Source organism: Lygodium microphyllum, chromosome 5 (assembly GCF_053477565.2).
Source record: "Lygodium microphyllum isolate KBCC chromosome 5, Lygodium_microphyllum_v1.1.10, whole genome shotgun sequence".
NCBI classification, from domain to species: domain Eukaryota; kingdom Viridiplantae; phylum Streptophyta; class Polypodiopsida; order Schizaeales; family Lygodiaceae; genus Lygodium; species Lygodium microphyllum.
In genome coordinates, this window is record NC_141139.1 from 80,898,600 (window position 1) to 80,922,366 (window position 23,767).

General features: G+C 41.5%; 2 protein-coding genes across 4 annotated transcripts in view; one reads left to right on the top strand and one right to left on the bottom strand.

The window, feature by feature from the left end:
* Nucleotides 1–23,767, top strand: part of SSE1 (shrunken seed protein (SSE1)) — a 122,856-nt gene that overhangs the window by 25,754 nt on the left and 73,335 nt on the right. For 2 of the 3 annotated variants that reach the window (XM_087678061.1, XM_087678060.1), the window contains exons 2-4: nt 16,828–16,885; nt 17,259–17,490; nt 17,590–17,900. In XM_087678061.1, the coding sequence (XP_087534187.1) occupies nt 16,828–16,885; nt 17,259–17,490; nt 17,590–17,900 (601 nt within the window). Of the gene's footprint in view, nt 1–16,827; nt 16,886–17,238; nt 17,491–17,589; nt 17,901–23,767 lie in introns of those variants that run through there. The other variant, XM_087678062.1, reaches the window with a different exon arrangement.
* On the bottom strand, nt 5,177–6,629 carry LOC148036051 (uncharacterized). The gene is made up of 2 exons (XM_087678799.1): nt 5,559–6,629; nt 5,177–5,428 (listed from the first exon to the last, which is right to left on the bottom strand). Exons 1-2 carry the CDS (start codon nt 6,249–6,251, stop codon nt 5,177–5,179), a joined length of 945 nt encoding a protein of 314 aa, XP_087534925.1. The 5' UTR covers nt 6,252–6,629.

Consider the following 23,767-nt stretch of genomic DNA (forward strand, 5'->3'; position numbering starts at 1 on the left):
GTGGATAGTAGACCCGGCTTAGTAGGTATGATCTCAAATGATGTGAGTAGAGGTGGGAACGAAGAATTCAGTATAGAGCACTGCACTATGTCCCTCTCATCAAAGACGACATTCCTTCTACCGATCATCTTATTTGTTCGAGGATCGAACAAACGATAGGCTTTCATTTGGGAAGAATAACCCACAAATATCTAGAGATCTACTCGAGGGGTGAGCATTCCTATCTTGTCATCAGGAATGTGTGTATAAGCATGACTACCGAAAACTTTGAAGTGAGAAATAACAAGCCGAGAGCCAAAAAATGCCTTGTACGGAGTCTTTTAAGGGACAATTGTAGTCAGACATGGGTTAAGGATGTATACAGTAGTATTAACAGCCTCAACCCAAAGACGCTCAGGGAGCTTTGTTGCCAACAACATAGAGTGTGCCATATTCATGACTCTTCGATTTCTATGCTTTTTGACTCCATTTTGTGTAGGGGAGTTGGTAGAGGTGAGTTGGCGTGCAATGTCCTGCTCTTGTAGAAACTTAGAAAACTCGTGGGAGGTAAACTTACCACCAGAATCACTCCTCATAGTACCCACACAATGACCAGTCTAGTTATGGACTAGCAACACCCAAGCACTAAAATAAGTGAAAGCATCTGACTTGTGCTTTAGAAAGTACACCCACATGTATCGAGAGAAATCATCACTTAAAGAAAAAAGTACAGTGTGCCATTCAAGGCAACAATGGATGTGGGATCATAAAGATCTATATGAATTAGCCTAAGGGGTTCAACAGTACGAGTGTTTCACTGTTGAGAAAAGGGTATATGATGTTGCTTATCTAGTTGGCAAGCTTTATAGACCTCTCGTGATAGTTTTAGGCATGGAAGGCCCTCAACCATCACTTGACATGATAGCATTAAGAGAGTTGTAGCCAAGATGTCCTAAGGGAAAATGCCAAAGATGATTAGAGTCCATGGGCTCCCATGTGGTGAGTAAGGCCTGGAAGCAATGAAACTTCAAATCCTTGGCAATCAGCTCAGTAAGAAAGTGTATCATGTGGTAAAAGCCATTAGGTTGTGCCTTGCCTTGAGCAATCATTAAATCGGTTTGAGAGTCTAGGACTTCGATTGTGGTTGCAGTGAAGAAAACTACTTGTCCCAATCGGCAAAATTGTTGAATGGACAACAAGTTCAAGCCAAGTTGGGAGACATGATAGACATCATCCAGCGAAGCGAAATCTGAACCTTGGTTAGTGGGAAAATTGACGTGACCATAGGCGTGGATCTTGACAGAGGAGTCGTTTCCTATGTGAACACTTCTAGCTACAGGGGCTTGAGAAATAAAATGTCTACTATAGGAGTCATGTGATGGGTAGCTCTATTGTTTACAAGTCAAATAGGCGTTGAGGTACTTAGCTGTGACGAGTGGGCCTCTATAGGCACCTCATCAGGAGGTAACTTGGAGATGTGAACAAGACTCGCATCCGATGTCTCTAAAGAGATGTTGTGGATCTGTGACATTAAAGTGATATTTAATGTGACATTAAGGTCACAAACATTGAATGTGACATTAAAGGTCATGTGACATTAATGTGACATTAAAGTGATATTTAATGTGACATTAAGGTCACAAACATTGAATGTGACATTAAGGTCACAAACATTGAATGTGACATTAAAGTGACGGTCTCTACAAACCAGTTAGACAAACCTTTTGGAGTTGAGTAGTTCATCGATGTGACGAGTGATTGGTGGTAGTGTGGGTTTCGCCTCGACATTATTCTTGTTGAGGGTTGCCACCACCTTGCTTTTCTTGCTGGGGGTTACTCGATTGGGGTGTGGGGGTTTGATTCTTGGATTTTGGTTGTGCACCTCTTGCTTTAGATCGACACTTGTGGTCATAATGGTTAGCCTTTGACAGTGTTGACAATACCTATTTTTCTTAGGTACATTCTGCCATCTTGGTTTAAGAGAAGATTGAGTGGTGCCTTGGGATACACTAGCCTTGGTTCGATTTTGATTTTGATTCGAGTTTTATTTGCCCTTGCCCTGTTACCCCCTCTTAGAAGATGCAACTAGGGCCTCCTCAATGGAGGATGTGTTATGAAATTGATCGAACAACCGTACATAATGCAACAATTAACACTCAAACTCATCAAACGCGGGCATCTGAGGTTGTGAAATCATCTGTTGTATAAAATAGAAACATTTTTTTGGCAGTTTGTCAAGGAATAGGGTAACTTGATCGTCAGAGGACTTAGGAGTCCTAGTGGTTGAGAACTCAACAAGGAGACATTGATACTCAGCCAACTTGACTTTCAAGTCGTCCTTGTTTGTGATTTTGAAGTTTTGGGGCTCATGATCCAAATTGATGTGACAGATCCTATCTCATGCTGCATTGTGGTCAGTCAAGTGTGCCCAACGCTCGAATGCTAAGTCGAAATGCTGAAGCTGAGAGTTAAACTCAGGTAATAAGCCCTGCATAAGCTCGACAATAGCGGAGGCATTACAAGCTTTCCATGAGCAAACGACCTCGTATGAAATAAGTGCACGATGAGGTTGGGGTTTCAACCCTAGCACTAAATCCCATAGGTTCTGAGAGTTTTAAGACATGCCTCATTAAATTTGACCAAGTGATGTAGTTTGATCCGTTGAAACGAGTATTGTCATTAAAAGCATGCATGGTGGATGAGGAGCTAGAACCATGAGGTGTTTAGAAGGATGGATAGATGGGATAAGATGGAGGATAAGATAGTGGCGGTGGTGGAGGATAAGGAGGAGGTAAAGGTGGACAGGTAGAACTAGGCTACTGATATCAATGAGTGCCGATTGCTGCGGAGGTACCAAAATGGTCATAGGTCCATATGATACCGTAGGTGTAGTTGAAGGCATTGGGACACAATAGCCCTGTCTAAATGTCGGATGGGGCACAATGTAATGACTGGATGGTCCACTAGGTAATGGCATAGAGGCGAATTGCGGCACCAAACGATTCAAACTTGAGTATGTTTGGGATGCACTCCCAGAGGGAAAACTCGGAAGTGTGTGTGTGGGAGGTCGAGCCTCCGTCACATTTACACCACCTGGAGATGGGTATATAGAGGTCCCAAAGGTTGTGCCTAAATGTGCAAAACCCCCTGGTGTGTGTGATGGATAATGTGGTGCACTTAATAGAAGCGGAAGGGAAGGAGCAACAAAAGATGAGGGAGGGATGGGTGCGAGCCCAAATGGATTTGTGATGGATGTTTTTGTGGGAAACATCGTTGGTTTCTTTTGTCCATTAAATGCATTAGATGAAGATGCACCTACTCCAAATTGACCATGAGAAATAAAATCATTTGAAGAAAAAGAAAGGGATGGAATACTAAGTTCTTCTTTCAGTTTCTTACCTAGTTTTGAGTTCATAAAGAAATATTCGTCTTCCTCATTACTGAGAAACCAAAGGTTGCTATGAAGAGTCCCTTCTTGACGAGCATCCCCCGATCCAACACAAAATACATAATGAGTTGACATAGAATCTGAACTAATATTTACGAAAAAAAAAGAATCTGAACTAATAGGGTTTATACCTAGCATTAGAGAAAATATGTAGTGTTGAAGTGATGTGTAATTTGAGCTAGGTTCCACTTGTGGATGGATAGTCCGCAGCAATGGAGATTCAGAAGGTCGTGCAAGATCATTAGTTCTGTGCACTGAATCTAAAACAGAAAACTTAGACTTATCTTCAACCTCCTATTGAGCTCTATGCATAAGGATGAGACCATAGTTAGTAGCAAAAATCTGATATGGTCTATGGACTCCATGGTAGTCCCATAGTTCTCCGCCCATGCTAGATCGGGCCGAAGCAAGTTGGGCGGCCCACTCCTGATCATTTTTGTCCATGTTTGGGTGTGGAGATTGGAGCGGTGTTGTGAATGTGTTCAAAGTCATGTGGCCCTTTTGTTATTCTTGCTTTTGCGGATGAGCTTTCCGATCAAAGACCAAGGTTTCTCAGAGAGTACCTAGCTCTGATACCATGTGAAGAAATGTTCTAAATGTAGGAAACACAAAAGCAATTGTACGACAAAGCACATACTGATAAACACAAAACATAGTTAGAGTTAGGGTTAGGGTTAGGGTAAGTTAGAGATAGTGAATACAATGAATAATGAATATACGATGCTCATGCAACAAACACACTATGCAGTGAATACTGAGCCTTGAACTCTCGTATCTTTGGGATCAAGGTAGAGGTTATGAGCTGGAGAGAGTGTCATACTCCGAATGGATTCTGAATCGTAGCAAGGTAGCCCCTGTGCATTAAACACTAGCAAATGCAGCCACAGGAGAGACAAAGACTAAAAGTGTAGGTACTTGGTACCTAAGGAGAAAGAAAAATTGGGCGATAGGTGTTGGATGCAAACGTAGGAGATAGAGGAGAGAGAAAGTCAGGGCAGCAGCCACAAATAGTAAATGTAGCTTGGGAAGGAGAGAATGCCAAGGTGGGAGCTCCAAACTGTAAATGCAGCCTCTAGAAGGGTGTGTGCAGTTGGACAAAAGGTAAACCAGCAGATTGCTAGTAAGAGTGTCAAAAGATGACGTACCAGCGTGAGATAGTAGGGTCATAGTTGTTAGGTACGAAAAGGTACGATACGGTACAGTACGATAAAATACGGTACTAAATGGTACCTTAAGATTTTATAAGGTACGGTATGATATTAGTAAAAAAAAAATAACTTAATTTTTTTTAAAACTATAAATAATAGAACACATGTTTAAAGTGAAACTAGCAGTGCCATTACAAAATATGTTGAATACATGAGGTAAAAAGCCCTCGCAATCATATGCGAGCAGCAAACATGCGGGCAACGGTACAATGTACTGGATACATCATACAATCATCAATGAGTGAAACTGGATACAATCATTAGTGATAGTACTAAGTAGATACAAAAAGGTGAGACTCCAGAGAGCTGAGGCCTAGAGGCTAGGATGACTCATGAGGCATCACTATCATCATCATCATCATCATCATCGTGCTCATCAAGAGAGTTTGAAGATGACTCCTTGTCATCTAATGATGAGGCACTCTCATACTCATCCTCACTAATAAGGTTACCATCATCATCAAATGATGGCTCCCTAGGCAATGACGGTCTAACTGTAGGCAAGGGGGGAATGTTATCATCAGGAACTGAACGAGAGCTACTATAGCCCCGCCTCATATGTCTGCAAACCACCTGAACCACCCCTCGTCGATCTCGGAGGGCGTCGAATGACCATGCCCTTGCTGGCAACTTGAACTCCTCGCCCAGGAGCACCCTGACTACGAGTGTCATGGGTGTTTGCTGCTATGAGCTCTCTATAGAGCTCTGCAAAGATCTGCTCCTCCTCCTCATCGACCTCCTGAAGTACACTCGCAAGAGTGTCGCCCGTCAACTTGAATGTATCAACATTTGCCTACACAATGCACACATAAGATAATAGATTATAATACTAAATTGTTGAGTATAATACTATAAAGTAACAAGTTGAAACCAACAAATTTAAAAATTAAACTTGACTTATCATTTTATGGTTAGGTGTTTACCTGCTTTGGACTACCCATATTCATCATGGCCTTCATCATGCGCAAGTTAGTGCGGCAATAGACTAGCCGCTCTAACTGTTGTGTGCTAAGATGATTGCGAATCTTCGTGTGAATGAGAGAATAGACACTCCAGTTTCTCTCACATGCACCCGAAGAGCAATCCTGCGCAAGGACTCTCATGGCCAAGGGCTGAAGAGTCTCCAATGCATATCCAAAATTTTGCCACCAAAATAGAGGGTTTACAAGTGACTCCCTTCTCCAACAAGTGAGAGAAGAAAGTGCCACATGTCCTCTCTGATCTGTATAGCATCCAAGCTTCTCTAGGACTGTGTTGTGGTCATCTATGGGAACCATACGAGTCAAATATGCAAGCTGATCTGACCGGAGCTCTCTGTGATCCATGATCACCGGCAACTTGTAGGTCGGATGCACCAATACTGCAAAACCATGGATGGGCCTATGCATCCATGCCCATCTCCTCTCTGCTATCTCTATTATGTATGCACACTGAGAATCTGTGATCATCGTGCAAGCCCGTATTTTCACCAATGCTGCTCTGAAGAAGTGAACGAGAAGGCCCATGGTGGACCCCTCGCAACTATTCATACGCAACACCCTATAAAAGGGAGTCACGGCAATCACAATGGCATAGACTTTATGCCAAAACTGCTCATCAAGGCACAACCGTTGCATGGCTTTCGCCTCCTCTGTCTCATGCTCATCCCACTCATTTCATAGAGTGGACACCACTGTTTGGCGTAGGGCGGACTGCGCCTCATAAAGCCGCTCCAACAATAACCACATATAAGCAAACCGAGTTGAAAAAGACTTCTTCAACTTAAGTTTGCTATGCTGGTGATACATCGCAAACACCTTCACCTTCACTGTAAAGAAGGTGACAACAGATGTAGCCTTGTGTACCACCCTCTTTACCCATTTTAGCTTCCCAATGTCCTCCATGAGCAAGTCTAAACAATGACTTGCACATGGAGTCCACACGATCGAAGGAAACTCGGCCTCAAGCAAACGGTCCATGCGCTGATAATTGGATGCATTGTCGGTAACAACTTGCACCACATTCAACGGTCCCACCTACAAGCACATCATACATGGCACAAATTATAAAAGCTTCGGGGAGAGATGAATCATGAATCATGACTTGAAAATTCTAATTATGATTCATGAATAATGAAAGCAACTTTAAAAAGACAATGTGTATCTCAATGATAGCTTGCCGAATGTGGCGGTAGATGAATGGGGCGGTCATTTTTCTTCCCCTCTTGCCGGTGTCAACGGCCCGCAAAAAATATGTGCAAAGTGTACATGAAACGAGTATGTTGATGATACCCCGTTTCTTACGGTCACTCCATCCATCGGTGAGAATGGAGCAACCATATTTTGTCCATGTGACCCGAATAGGATCAAGGGCTTTATCAATCCTCTCCTTCTCTACATCGGCTTGTCGATGCCTTTCTCTAAGAAAGGCAACTGATCCACGTGTATGACCGGGAGCTTGAGAGAGAGAGGATTGCCTCTCCGGTACCGCATGAGCCTCTAACCTTTGCCTTTTGCCAATGTTGGAGCCCGAAGCGGATGTGGAGTTGGCACCACCAATGGTGGAGGCCTCATCTATATCGGTCGAAGATAGGCCTACATTTGAGGCTTCCTCATGAGTAGGCATAGGTGTAGATGCCGCCGCCGCCGATCCGCTACCTTCTCCTTTAGTGGATCCCCCTCTCATCTTGGCGAGAATCTCGTCCGCAATGTGTTGAGGGATCGACTTGCACGGAGCGACTTGCCCCCCCGTCTTGGAAAGATATTGGAGAAGCGGGGTTGCACCACTTGTGTAGCTCTTTTTGGAATACTTGCATATCCAATTGTGGGAGTTGGACTTCTTTGTGTCCCTCTCCACATGGATGGCGTGCAAGTTGAAGGCCTCATGCTTCTTGCGTGTCATGGTGCCGAGGCGAGGCCAGAGGCCCGATGAAGAGGAGAGAGTTGAGACTTGTCACTCCGATCGGCGGTGATGCTTGAAGAGGGAGGGGATGGGGGGAAGAGGAGAGAGTGAGATGATGCTTGAGCCTTGAAGAGGGAGGGGATCGGGGAAACTTGGAAAGTTGGAAGAAGAACAAACTTTGAAAAGGGAGAGGATGGGAGGAAGACTCAAGAGAAGAGGGGAAGAGGAGAGAGGAAGAGGGAGCTTGGAGGGGATGGGAGCTTGATGCAGCCTTGGAGTCTTGGAGACAAGAGGGAGGGCTGAGGAGAGAGTCGAGACTTGCAAGTGTGTGACGTGTGACGTGTGTGTGTCACAAATGATCAATCGTGCCCAGTTTACACCTTTTTCCCCAGCTCGTTTCACGCGGAAACTCCCTGGATAGCTCGCCTTGTCCCGCAGGATACGTGGCCAAAACATGGTTAAAATCTCGTACGAAATAGTACGGATACGTATTGTACGGTTCGTATGATACGAACCTATCCGTTCGACGTATGAGTGCAACCCTGTAGGGTTTGCGGGGAGGAACACGAGTGAACTCAGCAAACATGGAGAAGAGAAGAGAAGAGAGAAGAAACTCTGATGAATGGAATGATGAAGTTTTGAATCATTGAGTGAATGTGATACAAGGGAATAAGGGTGCCGTAGCACAAGAAAGATGATGAAGACAGCCATGAACCACGAACTGCAATGTCCTCCTGAAGGGGTGTGAGGGTAGTGGAGAGGCTGGAGAGGAGGTGACGGATTGAATAAATCAGCCATAAGGAATGAATGAGAGAGTGGCCTATAAATAGGCACAATTAGTCTAGAATGGCGCCCCTTTTTGGGGCTGCAAACCCTAAATGCAAAATGCAAAAATGCAAAAATGCAAACTGCAGGTGAAGGGTTTCTTAACACCCCCTCTCAGGGCCAAAAAAGGGAACAAGAGAAGAGTGAGGTGGAGATGCAATGCTTATGCAGCAGGTGCCACTTGGACAGTGTCCCTTGTGGGGAAATTGTTCACTTGCCCAAGCGCCCTAGTACAAAGATGATGAAAACATGCAATGTATAGGAGGAATGTCAGACTTTGTGTGGTGCCGAGAACCATAAGGATATGCGTGTACTCGATCTCAGGAGGTGGCTCCATGCTAACCAAGTGTCAAAGGCAAGAAGAGAAGAGGAGGAAGAAGATGTAGAGGGTTCCTCAGATCCAAGATTTCCACCGGAAAGGAAACCTGCAGTAAAGACCAATAGACAGAGTGAACTGGAGAACCTGAAACACAACCTCGGGAGAGAAGCCACTAGCTCCGTGCATCCATGTTGGAAGGAATACGAAGGCCTCGTCGCCAAGTCGCGGCTGAACCTTTGAGGTCCCGATCTAGGTGGTACCTGAAGATCCTGGGTATTAGTAGAAGAGATGACTGGTCAAAGACAGCCACCCCAAGAAAGTAGAGAATGGGTGAAGAACTTCATGTGGAGTAGGTTCCCCCTCTGAGGTGGGAGATGGAGGGGTCCCCGTTGAAGTTGAAGAAGAAGTAGATTTCCCCTCTGAGGGCAAAGAAATAACATCGTCCTCTGAAGTAGATAGGGAATCCAAAAACTCATGGATCACAGACTCTGAAATGTCTAATGACGAAGGAAGTGCCGTCGATCGTGCTGAAGAAGGTATTTGGGGTGCCGAAGAGCTCTCAGAGGTAGCCTCTCGAACCTGAGTAGTCGAGGGTGGGGAACGGTGGGGTTCAGAATGAGCAAGAGGTGGGCAACAGTCGCTATCTCTTAGTGGAGCGGACTGGGTAGCCGAAGAAGAGGAAGGAGTTGAGCAACCACTGTCTCTCGAAGGAGCGGATTGACGAGGAGACAGTATCAAACAATCACTGTCTCTCGATGGAGCAGACTGTAGATTCATAGGTCGTGGAAGCCATAGTACCTAAAAATAAGTGGGAGAAGACTATAGTTGGCATTGCGGCGATCTCCAGGAGGTCGTAGCACCAATCGATCCTCCATGTGCTCGAAAGGACTTAGTGCACATCGGATGCGTCTTATTGCCTTGAGCATAGTACTCTGATAGCCGATGTAGAATGATCTCTGTGGCCCAGAAAGGAGAGGTGGCACAAGGAGTGTCTAGTGGAAGATGCATATACTCCGGGGGAATGGGGAGCAAAGGTCGAAGTCGGCAAGCATCGGTGGTGTGTCCGGTGATGCCACAGTAGGAGCACCCAGTAGTTTGGTCATTTGTTGGTAAAGAAGCCATGGATACCAGTGTGCCTTACTGAAGAAGGAAGAGGTCAGCCGCCATGAACCACGAACCGTAATGTCCGCCTCAAGGGGTGTGAGGGCAGTGTGAAGCACGAACCGCAATGTTCGCCTCAAGGGGTGGGAGGGTAGTGGAATGGTTGGAAGTGAGCTGCCAGTGGGAGGAGGATATGACCAGTAGTAAGAGATTGCAACTAGTAGAAAAACGCAGGTGAGGAGAGAGAAAGACTAAAAACGTAGGCAGCACAGCCTGCAAGAGAGAGAAAGACTAAAAACGCAAGCAACAGGAGAGAGAAAGACTAAAAACACAGGCAGGATAGCTTGCAGGAGAAAGACTAAAAACATAGAAAGTAGGTGAGAGGAAGACTAAAAACGCAGGAAAAAAACAGTAGCAGCAGTCAATATGCTGAAATTAGCTCTGAACAGTGTGTGATAGGCTGGAAACACGCGCCAAACTGTTCTAGGCAGCAATGGCCAGCTTGGACCGCGATGTCCTCTGCGTCCGGGGTGTGGGCAACAAGCTAAAATACCTGAAATCTGCAAAAACGAGATTGTTTTCTGAATGGAGAGTGATCAGCAATAGTCGCTCTGCTATAAACAGCTGCAAATGATATCCTCCGCGAAGGGGTGTGGGTAGTAGATATACGGATCCTGAAACTTGCAAGAACGAGATTGAGGGAGAGTGGTGGATTGTATGCCTATTTAATATTTATAGAAAGTTTGGGGCACCCAAATTTGAGTTTTGCATGTGGGACACAGTAACTCTCTGGGAGTGTGTTTCTTTTTAAAATAAGAAGGTTTCTTCACTAATTAAGCATGCTTTGGGGCTCTTTAAGTCAGGCTAATGCATTTTTAGCTCAACAACACTGTCCAAATAGATCACGTGTTAGAAAAATGGCTATAACTTTTGACTCCGGTATGCTACTTTCTAATTCAAATTGGAGCCAAGGATGAGCTCTTTGAGATGAGCTATTGAAGACTCTGTTAGAATCATGATAGAATATTTTGAGGAATATTGTTTTGTGGCTGTACAGAACTGTCTTGCAAAATATAAATGCCATGTTTTAGTATTCTAACCATCTGCAGGTCCAAAGTAAGGTATCCAAACTCTGTAACAACCTTTGTAACAACCTCTGTATGACTTGTGGGGTTGAGAGCAACTTGCAATGACGTGTAATAAGCTTCTATATGCCCTGTAACATCTTGCAACACTTGTAAATGAATGATAGTCACCCCCAAAATAGCCTATAGTGCCTTGTTTCACCTGTAAACTCTTGCAACCTGTTCTTGAAGGTCAAAATAACATTTAAACCTTGTAGGCTGATTAGTAAACACCATGTTTTTTGCGCTTCAGCTTGAATCTTCAATGCTCCACTCACGATACCTATGCGAGGAATAAAGCAGTATGAGAAGTGTTGAGAAACCACTTCTCTAGTTTATACACTTCATTTAGGGTTTCGCACGGATAGTCCCAAAAAGGGCTGGTGTCTACATTTTGACCACTTTTTCAATGAGCGCCATAGCAACTAAGGAATGTGTTTTTTTGAATTTGAAACTTATGAAACATTTCTTAAAGTACGAAACATTTCTGAGAGTAAAGAACGTGGTTTTTTTTTTTTGTTGAGTTGGAACCCAAAACATGGTTTTTTGGACAAAAACTATTGGGCAATGTTAAACATGATGATGATGATGTGTAATGACTCGTGAGGGCTCAAGATTTTGGACGAGAGACTGATTAGATAGGCTATTATTTACATGTTAATTTCAATTTTCTTTGTATGATATGTAGGAATCATAATGTGTAGCTCTAAACCATAGTATAGCTTCTTCAAAGACTAACTTTGATAGAAGTGACAAGTTAATAATGGATCATAGATATGTAATGTATTATTCTCAATTGACTCTATTATCACTCAAGCTCAATTGGCCATTCTTTGTTTAAGAGAGAGTTCCATAGAGGTTTAGAACCTCTTTCCCTAGTCAAAACTATTAAACATCCCTATATAAAAAAACCCGTGTTTCTTATTTTACCCCCTCCTGAAAGAAACTTATGAAACATGTTTTTGACGTTTCGTTTCTAAACGTTTCTGACGTTTCTGGCCGCTATGATGAGCGCCCACTTAGTGGTGCGCCATCCTAGACAGCTTATGCCTATAAATAGGCAGTCACTTCATTCTTCATTGATCACTCCCTTCAGTCATTCTCGACTACCTTCTTGGTCACTACTCTCTTCAATCATTCTTCAACCCTCTTTCTCTGTCTTCAGATACCCTTCCCTTCACCAACCCCTTCCAATGTCCTCACACCCCTTCAGGAGGACATTGCGGTGCATGGCTTGTGGCTGACTTCACCCTTCCTTTTCTGCTGTAGGTGCCTTATTCCATCATTAGGCCTTGCTTGTGGAGCATCTTCCAATTGGTGTCACCATCATTTGCTTTGCATTAGCACCCTTTTCCATCAGGTGCCACCTTCACTTGCGTTTTTCAGTGTGGAGATCTTCTCCTTGCTTGGTGTCAATATCTCTAGCTTAGCGCAACATCCTAGCCTGTGGGGCTGTCTACATTATCGAGTGCCAATGGTTTTGTCATTTGTCTATCATAGGGGCTATTGGGACCTCCATTTTTGTAGCTTGGCCCCTCCATCACCTGGCATCACTCGTCTATCATAGGGGCTGCTGGAACTTGCGTTTTTGCTGCCCGGCTTCTCCTCCATCACATGGTGTCACTCGTCTATTATAGAGGTTATAGGAACTTGCGTTTTTGCAGCCCCGCTTATCTTCCATTTTGTGGCATCATCATTATTTACTCAGCGTCAGCATTTGGGCTGCTCTCCTTGTGTTTGATAGCTTCGACACTTAGGATTTGCGTTTTGCTGCCTAAGTCACTCTCGGGCATCAAAGGATTGCGGTTCGCTCCCTCGATAACTAGTGACCATCTTTAACATCTTCGACGGCATTAGAGGACTGCAGTCTGCTCCCTTGACAATTGTCTTTCACCTTCTAGTGATCACTTCGATAGCCCATTGCCTAGAGGATTGCGTTTCACTCCCTTCACTGTGCAGATTTCCCACAAGTGCTACCGCCTGATTGAGATAGGACTGTACAGCTATCTTTTGAGCTTTTGCTTCACTGTATCAGCTTTTCTTCTCATAGCATGATTTAGTGCATCATCACCATGTTCTTCTTGTGTTTTTGAGTTTCTCTTCTCTCTTAGTGTTTACCATATACACAATTACTCCTCGCAAACCCTACTATCTCTCTGCACCGTTGCATATTTTGACATGGTATCAGAGCATACTTATTATTTTTGACAAGAGGCTCCTTATAGGAGCTCCAAATCATCGAGAGGTGGGCAAAGCTCTCCTCGGGTCAGTTGGTTGCACACCTTTGGGATTTTCGATAGTGAGGGTGGGTCACCTCTCTTTTGTCTCACTATCTCCCTTGACATCTACCTCTTTCCTCTGTGGGAATATTCCATATGACAAGAGCATACTAATTTAAGAAACTAGGGATGATATGTATTTTTGGAAATGAAGCTTCTAGCCTTTAATGAAGTGCAAGGATCAATTGGAAAAAGAAGATTTAAATGGAAGATGGGAAATCATGGGATGAGGGTCTTACTGCTACAATTCCATGACTCATTGATTGCATTAGCTTACCCTTGACCATATATTTTTGGGCCAATAAAGATCCAAGCATAAATCAGGGTTATTCAATGAAGGCATGAGAAAATAGAGATATGATTGCAATCCAACTGCATTTAATGTTGAGAATTGATAAAAAAGATTACGTCTCTCTCTGATTTGAATTTAATACTGAGAATTGACCAGCAAGGTTTTTAAAATCTAAAAGGGGTATCTCTCTTTGAATTATGATGCAATAGAGCTTCAACTCTTGGATTAAGAGAGATTTTAAAGATTAGATAAGTGGATTACCTCTTTCAAAGATTGAAGAAGATTGACGAATCAATATGAATCAAACTTTAGCCATCAAGCTGGAATGAAAGCCCTAAATTGCTCCAGAATGCTCCATAGCTTCAATGTCCATTGATTGGTCCTTTCCAATGCTTGTAGATTGTAAAAGCCTTGCAATAGAAGAGTCTTCAGCCCTTTCAAAAGCTCATTGACAAAAATTTGAGCTTGAAGTATGAAACCCCCAAAATGTTGGACCATAATGCCCTTTGATGCTTAAATCTTCTTCAATGTCCACAATCTTGCATTCAGGAGGAGAATCACTATAAAGAAGTGTTAATGCTAGAGAATGATAAATGTTGAAGAAGATGAGAGCTTCAAGCTGTTGGCTATGGTTGCCATGCAACGATTTAGGGTTTTCAGAGAGAAGGAGCTTCAAAGGTTGAAGAAGAAGAAGGGCCAAATCCTTGAGCAATAGGTAGTGAATGATTGCTAGAGGCCTTGACAAGTACCATAATTGATGATTTGTGTTGGAGATGGAGCTGAAATTGTAGACAAGCCAGCACAAAATGCGCCGCAAATTTCAAGCAGTAAAAAGAGCTCTAACTATGGCTATTGATGGTCACAAGTGTTACCAATGTATTGAGCAAGCTTTAAGGGATGCTTGTCCCAAGGTTTCAGGGAGAGAGAATGCTTCCACTGAGGAAGAAGTAAGATTCAGTGACTATCCACCATGAGAGCTTGGAAGAAAGCTTGTAGGAAGAAGAGAGAGAAAGCCTTTTCCAAAAAGTAACTAAGACTTAAGCCATGACTAACTCCAATAACCTCTTCCTTTACCAAAATACCTTTCAAAAGGGCCTATATCTTGATGATGACTTGCATCTTTGTACTAATCTCCTTCAAGAGTTGTACCATCTATACTGTGACCTTGGATTGACTATTTGAATGGAAAAATCTTGGTTAGTCTGTGACTAAATGGGACCAAAGACCAAAGCTTTGATACCACTTGTCAAGGAGTCTAGAGAGGAGAGAGGAGTGTAGAAGAAGGAGAAAAGAGGAGAGAGAAATACTAGAATGTGAGAAAAGAGGTGAGAGAAGCGATGAAAGCTTGGAGAAGTTGGAGAGAGTGTTACTAAATAGTGAAAAATTTACAAGTCTCTTATATCTTGATACCTATGTCAGTGTGACATGGCATTATTTCTCAAACATACTAAAAATATAACTCTTCCTAGTTTCTTACACTTGCATCCAACCAAGATGAGAGAGAATCAATCGGAGGGAGAGGAATTTATGATTTTCAGCCCTGAAATAGTGACCAATATTAGTGTCCAACCTAAAATAGTGACAATGTCATTAAGGGAGCCAAATTGAGACTTTAACAATTTCATCAAATCACCCTTGCTCCTTGACCAAGATTTGATTTAGACACCCCTCTGGCACCTATCCTCAATTGCTTCTACCAATGTCCTCCATTGCTCAAGCTAGGATAAACATCACCATAACACACATTGAACTTAATCTCACATGTAAGCCACAGGTGTGCATAACCCAAGTGTCCCAACTTAAGTGTCCAAAGAGCATGAAGCTTCTTAGCACTGTGATGCAATTTGCATGAGTGGGATTCCCAAAAAAGTGTTACTCACTTGAGGACACATGGAAGATGCATAGTGCATGGGTAGAGTTTCTAGGGATGAAGCACTGTAGGATAGGGTGATACTCACATGAGGGTAGATAGAAGGTAGAGGTAACCTAATATCTACCATAGAACCTAGACGTGGGACCTAAACCTAAATTGACTTTAGGGAATGCAATAGAAGCTTGATGTGAATTACAGTGTTGGTATTTGATATTGGGATGGAGTGTAAGGCAGTCTCATATGAAGCATAATGTAAACTTTGAGAAACAACAAGTACATTTGGTTTGCTATTGTAGCCTTCATTTTAGTATGGGCCTAGGTTTCTTGGTAACTTACAGCCAATATTTGCACTTTAGTAGGAGCAACAAAGAAAGGATGTACTCCTAACATACGGATAGGAACATACAAACATGCCACCAATAGTTTTGACTGTGTTATATCCTCCCCTAGTTAAGAGTTGGCCATCCTTGCCATTTGGTTTCCTTGATTGAGATGGCCACTCCAATTATGCCAAGGATTGTGACTTGTCCTCCATGATAGAGGAAAGACAAGATGTTAAGTGTTAGTTTGTTTGCTCCTAAAAGCTCAAATGTTTATGCTACTCAAGACATGAGCACCATGCTCTGATACCATGTGTCGTTTGAGGATCTGACACTCAAGTGAGAATACTAGAGCTAACACAGTGTGCAAAATGTACAAACAACATGACTAACAAACAAAAGCTTAGAAGCCTAGTCACAAAAGACAAGAATGGGGATGGGGGATGGCCATGAATTGCCATTTCCTTTGACTATATAATGACATGGAATAGACATGGGGATGGGAATTGGGTTAGGGGAGGGGGACGGTAGTCCCAAAAGTGGCCATTCCCTGTGACTGTGCTGAGAAGAATGAAATGAAGTACTAATAAATGAATGAATGAGCAAGCCAAGTGTAGTCTTGAGTGTAAAGCCACATGGACTTTATCACTCTAGGTATGGGATGTGGGTTTTGGAGGAGTCATTGAGATGGCATAAATAACAGGATAAGTGTGTTGTTCTTGAATCAATATTGGAACAAGCCACTTGTCAATGTCATAACTGCATGAAAATCTGCTATTGGGTGGTGATCAGCTGCACAGCATTGAACGACTGCAATATGCAGCAATCTGGCATGGAATGACCACGTATCAGGTAACGGCACCTGCATTTGATAGGAGGAACGACGGCGTGACCTGCACAACAAGATAAAACAGTCTGGAAGGTAGCACAGGCGGTTTCCCTTTTTTCTTTGGTTAGGATGGTAAGAAAAGAACTGCTTGCATAATCTAAATAGCATGTGAATTCTAGGGATTGAGATGTGCTAGAAGATGTACTGTATAGAGTTTATAAGGAAAAATGCAAATTCTAGTTGAGGAAAATGAAAACCTGAGTGCTTAATCTTGTTAACGAGTTGATTATCAATTACGTTATCATGTCTTTTGCTGCTAGCATTTTTCACCCATGTATCTTGATCTGCAGACTTTGACTTGGCTTTTACCTGAACGATTTTCAAGCTCTGAAATCGGTGCTGAATCTGGTAAAATCTTTACAGTATGGACATATATCATAGTGATAAGCTAAAATGTTTAAAAAATTACACGTGATGCTCTGTATCAGTGCACCTTTACTTGAAGTTGGTAACGTAGAGATAATTATAAAGTCTTTCATACAGATTTTTGAGCTATTGTTGCTCTGCATTTTCTTGCTTGCATTTTGTGGTGAATCACCAAGCATAGAGATAGAGATGGTACTTGCAGTTTCACATCCCCTAGGCTTCCATTCAGGAAAGGTAATTTAGCAGCCATTGTGATTGGTGTACGTCTGTGGAATAACAACTCCTTTTAAACTGTAATATGCATTTTAGTAGCTAACTATTCTGGCATTTATCAGAAGTTATTTTTGCTCTTCAGTCGCAGCAGTCCTAGGCCTCATGGCAGTGGTGAATCAGCACATAATTGAAACAGACCCACGTTTGCATCCCATATTAAGGACATCAAAAGCAGCAGATCAGCAAGCATTTGTTCGGTTGCCCTTCTTCTTATCTATAATTAAGGAGCTGGAAGTCTGGATTGAAGTTGTAGCAGAACATTACAGAGGTCAAGAGAAGAAATGGAATGTACTATCAGCAGTGGAAGCAATCAAGTACTTGTTTCCTTTTATCTTGTTCTCATTTCTTGGATGGGGATTTGAAAATGTTTTTAATTTGCTGTATGTTCTTATAAGTTTCTGGTGCTCTCTCAGGGCTTGCCTGCGATTTCTGATCCTGCATAAAACTGGCTATAAAATGCTTATCTGTGGAGGGGAAGATGCTGATAAACCTGAAGCTCCTGGAGGGCAAGGCTTTCCAACAGGAATGGAGAGAGGATCTGATGCAAGACACTCAAGTCATTTTACAACCAACTATATAGGGGCATCGGGGACCTCAAATAGCTTGCTTTCACAAGGGTTTGAAAAAAAAGCAACAATGGCATTGATGAAATTTGGTGAACGTGCTGGGTTTCCTGAAGCTCCGTCCTGGGTGAGTCGTTATTCGAGCCCAAGCAGACCTCCATGTAAGGGACTTTCTCATCTTTGTAATGTTTTTTTTGTTTCCTTTTCTGCTGTTGTTAAGTTGTTTTTTTTTTGGTCAAAGCTCTACTTCTGTGTGTTGTGGTTATGCACTTGAAGGGTTGGTTTTTTCCAACTGATATATACCGGGAAATTTTCAAAGCTCTCTTGCATCTTGTGGTTATATACAGGGTCAGTAGTCTGTACATGAAAATGGGTTTCTTGATGAATAATTTGTTGCAATCAAATCAAGACTCCAAAGTCCAGTCATGTTCAATGCTTTCTTGTAATATGAGTTTTTCTTTCAACTCTTTTACTGGCATTCACATTTCCAAATCAGCTCAAAGATCCTAGCTATATCTGTTGGGGATTTATAATGCTCTACTGATCACAACTAAGCTCAAGGTGCCACTGCTCTCCACATGGAAACTTCTAGTTATTTGTTATTGCTACTTCACCTTTGGATCCCCTACCAAATGCTACCCACTATTGGTATTTAGTCAGATCTCTTGTATGGCTTATCCATACATAGCCTGACATTTCCTACGTGGTAGCTTTGTTGCCTTCTTCATGAAGACTTCTATACAAGCTCAATGGAGAGTTTCTCTCTGCGTCTTGTAGTACTTACAAGGGACCTTGTAAAGAAATACTCGAATATAGATTACAAACACAATCGTACAACAAAGGACATATTGATAAAAAAATGCAAAAGGGTTAGGGTAACTCAGAGACAATGAACATTGAAGGTGAATATATAATGATGAATAAATAAGTACAATGCTCAGTACAACAAACATGTTGGAAATGGAGGAAGAGAGAGAGAGAGTGAACACAAGACAACACAAGACAATGAGTAAGAGTGGGCACCAATTCCACACTCAAAAGACGTACTAGAATAATAGAATGAAAGTACAATAGGTCTTTAGTAAGTTAGATCTATTTCTAACTCATCTAGAGTCAATTTAGCTCTAGAACTAACTTTAGAAGCGGTAACAATACAACTTATTAATGTAGTTGCGTTTATACTACAAACCAACTAACTAAAACATTGGGCATTGCCCATAGAATTGGCAAATTCTAACACCCCCTTGTAGTGCCAATGTGGTAGAAGTGCAAGAAGATCAATCACCAAAGGGTAGCAAGTTCAATGACTTTTGAAAAGCCTCAAACTTCTCACGAGGAAGGGCTTTGGTGAAAATGTTTGCAACATTCTCTTGTGTAGGGGCATACATCAAACTGATTTCTGTTGCATAGCATCTCTCTTTGACATAATGGTAATGTACCTAACTATGTTTTGTGCGAGCATGAAACACAGGATTTCGTGCCACTGCAAGAGCACTTTGACTGTCAGAAAGAATGGGTGTAAGACCTTCCAAAGAAATTAGTAGATCAACCAACAAGAAAGTGGTTAAAGGCCCTCAAAGACGTGCCATGGATGACTAGCATTTGAAATTGGACATGTGAAAATGTTGCATTTTTAGCAAATATGACATCTCTTGGGCATGTGAAAATGTTGCATTTTTAGCGAATATGACATCTCTTCTGACAAAAACCTTTTTCGTTCGTGGGTCATACATGTGGTAGTCCTTGCAAGCTTTCCACGAAGCTCTTTCGGAACATGTGTGTAGGCTATGCTACCAAACACTTGAAAGTTGTCAACTTTGGGTTTCTTGCCATGCTAAGCTTCAAATGGTGCGATTGTCTTCAAGGCCTTTGTGGGTGCACGATTCAATACATGATTTGCAAATTGAAGTCCTTCTAACCAAAATTTATGTGGTAGCCCCTTGCTTTTCAACATACAGCGAGTCATTCCCATGAGAGTGCGATTCTTCCTTTTAGCAACTCCATTTTGCTAAGGAGTCATTCTAATAGTGGCTTAATGCGTAGTGCTACGATCAACAAATATGTCTCAAATGTACGAGACATGTACTTCCCTTCTCTATCCGTACGAAGTGTTTGCACTTTTAAACCAGTTTTAGCCTCAAGATTTTACAACAAGATGTTTAAAATGCATGAATACATAAGCTTTGGCCTTCAGCCCATACACCTATGTATACCGTGAGTAGTTATTGATAAATGTAACAAAGTAAAGATAATCCCCAAGTGCATGTGTTCTCATGGGACCACAAACATTAGAGTGAATATGATGCGTTTTTGGGACAGCATGCAATGCACCATCCAAGTAAAGATGACCCCTAAGTGCATGTGTCCTCATGGAACCACAAACATCAAAGTGAATAAGCTGCATTTTTGGGACAGCACGCAATGCACCATCCTTTTTGAAGGCAAACCTATGTACCTTGCCCAAAATACATCCCTCGCATGCATGAGGTGGTAGAGTCTTCACTACTGGAGGCAATGCATCTACCATATAACACCTTTGAAGGTCATTAAACTCCCAAAGCTCATATGTTCATAGCGGGCATGCCAAAGCTCTATATTTTGCATAGCGGGCGTAAGACTAGTGACTATCAAAGCATCATGAGATTGTTTGTCATAAGTGTTTAACAAGAATAAACCCTTGTATAGGGTGTTGGACAGCTTGAGTGCATAGTCCATCTCTTTGTCTTTGACAATGTATTTCTCATCCTCAAAGATGACTTAAAAGCTATGCTTATTGAAGGTAGAAATAAACAACAAGTTCTTTGTAATGCGAGGCATAAACAAGACATCTAGAAGCATGAAGTTAGAACCTTCTGCAATAGTAATAGTGACTCTCCCAATGCCATATACATCATAATTGTTGTTGTTTATACATGTAACACACTTCTCAGCGGGGCTGAATGCAAAGAGATAAACAAACGCTTCTTGGAAGTGATATGCTTTGATGCTTCACTCTCAAAATACCATGTTTGCTATGTTTCAGCAGCATTAAATGTTGAATCAGCCATAGAGGAATCATAAATGCGTGTGAGAAATGCATAATCCTCCTCCAGAGAGTTGTTTGAAGCATCACCATTTGCCAATTTGCTGGCTGATGCCTCTTGGACAGTCAAATCGGAGTCTTTCTTCTTCTCTTTGGCCAATCTTTTTTTGCATTTATCAATATAGTGACCAAGTTTCTTGTAATAATGACATTTTCTCTTCTTTTTAGACTTTTCTAAGTCTTGAATGCCTTATTTGATGGTTGTCTAGCATCACCCTTTTGCTTAACTTTATCATGTACATTATGGAGAATAAAAGTGCTACTAGAGGGAAATTGTAAAGTGACATTACCAATGCCAACAATAGCAAGAGATCGATCATCATCTAAGTGCATATTACCAAATACACTCTGATAGGTATGAAACCACTCACGGCAGGGGGTCACATGAAAAGACGCATCCGAATCCAAGAGCCAACACTGTGCATGCATAGACTAAGTCTCAGTCAGTTGAGAGGCATCATATGAAGAGGTTGCTAAGATGTAGTCACCATTGGACTCCTCAAGATGCATGACATTTATCTCCCCAATCTTTACGCTGGACTTTGTAGGTATAATTCTGCAATCATTGGATTTCTCCAACACTTTTTCTTTTCCCTTTTCTTTGTGCTTGTTATTATGCATCTTATGGCACTGCAGCTATATGTGTCGTGCTTTCCTACAATAATGGCATGTAAGATCAGACTTACATCCATGGGACTTGCTGTGTCCATGGGACTTAGACTGGGACTTCTGAGAGTCCTTCCCATAACGATCATTATCTTTCTTGCCACTTTTGTCACCTCCAACGGATAAAGCATGTGAACTATGGGAAGCATCATTGTTTTTCCTGTTAATTTCTTTAGTCAAAAGAGCACTCTCTACATCTTTCAATTTTAGCCCATCAAGTTTGTTGGTACAGATCGCAGTGCGAAATACATCCCAAGACTTAGGTAAAGTGCCAAGCAAAAACAAAGGATGCAAATCATCTTGAAACTCAATACCCTGTTGAAGCAGATTCTTCATGATAGAATGAAATTGGCTAAAGTGAGTAGACAATAGAGTCTCCTTCTTTATGTGGAGATCCATCAATTGTTCAAGCCAATACATTTGTGAAGCAGGGCTTTGCTTTGCATAAAGTTCTTGAAACTTTTCCTAGAGATTCCATGCACTCTGATATTCATCTTCAATAACATTATTGTGGACCTCTTTAGAGAGTGATAAAATGATAGTGGACTTGCATAGTGCATCTAAATTAGCCCAGTCATCATCATCCATATTCTCGGGTTTAATACCTTTGTTTCTTAATGGTTTAATCTGCAATTTTTGCACCAAAGTGTGCCATATTTGAGACTTTCAATAGCTATCGTTGGTGCCATTCAACTTGGTAATATTAAACAAAGCCATATCTTTGAGATGACCAGTCATAGTGAGTCAAGCAAAGGTAGACTATGCAGAAAACAGCTTACTGTAATTAGTAGTAAATAGGCCAAAACCACTGCCAAAACAAGCTGAAAATAAGAGAAACTACTATAATGACCAGCTGTCCACCAAATTGTACCAAAAGTACATCGAAATAACATGATTAAACTTAGTAAATACATCACAGTCCTCATAAAACAGTTTGCTGTAATAAATTACAATAGTGAGAAAAAGAGAGCAAACAATGAGCTAAGAGTGATCCAAAGTCAAGTATGATTGCTAGGTCAAATATGAAGTCTATAAAGATGTTGGACAAAGAGACGAGTCAACTTGTGATTTTTCATGGTTGTCTTTGTATGAATTGAGTCATTTTTGTCAATTGGTTGACCACAATCTTGATTCCATTGCAACCTTGATTCGTACATGATAATCCTATTACAAAATCCATAGAAATGTTATTCCACTTTCTATTGGGAATTTGTAAAGGATGTAACATCCCCGCTTGTCTATGCTATTCAGCTTTATTAAGCTAACACTGCAGGTACTTACGTAAATAAGACTCGACCATAATCTTAATATGCGGCCAATAAAAGTAGCGAGTAATCAAGGCCAAAGTCATGCAAGCATATCCAATGCTCGGTGCATTGTGACACTTGTATAAATTTTTTGTGTGCATATCTTGATCATTGGAGTTTGGACACATACATAGTCTTATGTAAAAAGTAGACCATTACAAATAGAATACTTTTCTGCAATCTTTTCCTCAGTTGCTAGCTTTTGGGTATCTAAAGTGCAAAAGCTTCCTAGGCTACTTGATTCCTCTTTAACTAGTTGCTAGATCTTACCAAAGTGAAGATTGTTTTGGCAATGCCCCTTGAGATAAAGATAGATATTAGTTGAAATTTCAGAGAAAAATAAGGCATTAACTTCTGGAATCTAATTAAGAGCATTGGTAACCATATTAGTTGCACTCTTTCTATAACGAATCTCGAAGTCAAATTTTGCATAAGCTTCACTCATAATATCTTTCTAATCCACACAAAAGCGTATCGTATTAGCATTCTTTTTAGAGAGGAGGATAGGTGTGGCCCATGGGGATTTACTCGGCTCAATAAAACCCATAGCTAGATAATCTTAAAGTTGCCTCACTATCTTGTGCTTCTCTTTTGGGCTAAACCTATAAGGTTATCAAGAGATGGGATAGCTACTGGGCAATGTCTCGATCCTATGCTCTTAAGGTTCTATAAGATGACAACAGTTCATTAGGTAGTTCGAATAGAAAGACGTCAACATATATATGTAAAATTGGATCCAAATACTCACTTACATTTGAATTGATGTTGACATTATTATTAGAAGAAATTGAATAACATATGAATTGGATGATTGAAATTTTTCAATAAAATAAATAAATATAGTAACATTTGTATAGGATAAACATTTACTAAATTTCAATATTGGAATCATATATATATATTATTTTTTGTGATCCGAGAGGATAAACAACCCTTGATTCCATGGAAACGACTATCAAGCTCAAAAGAAAAT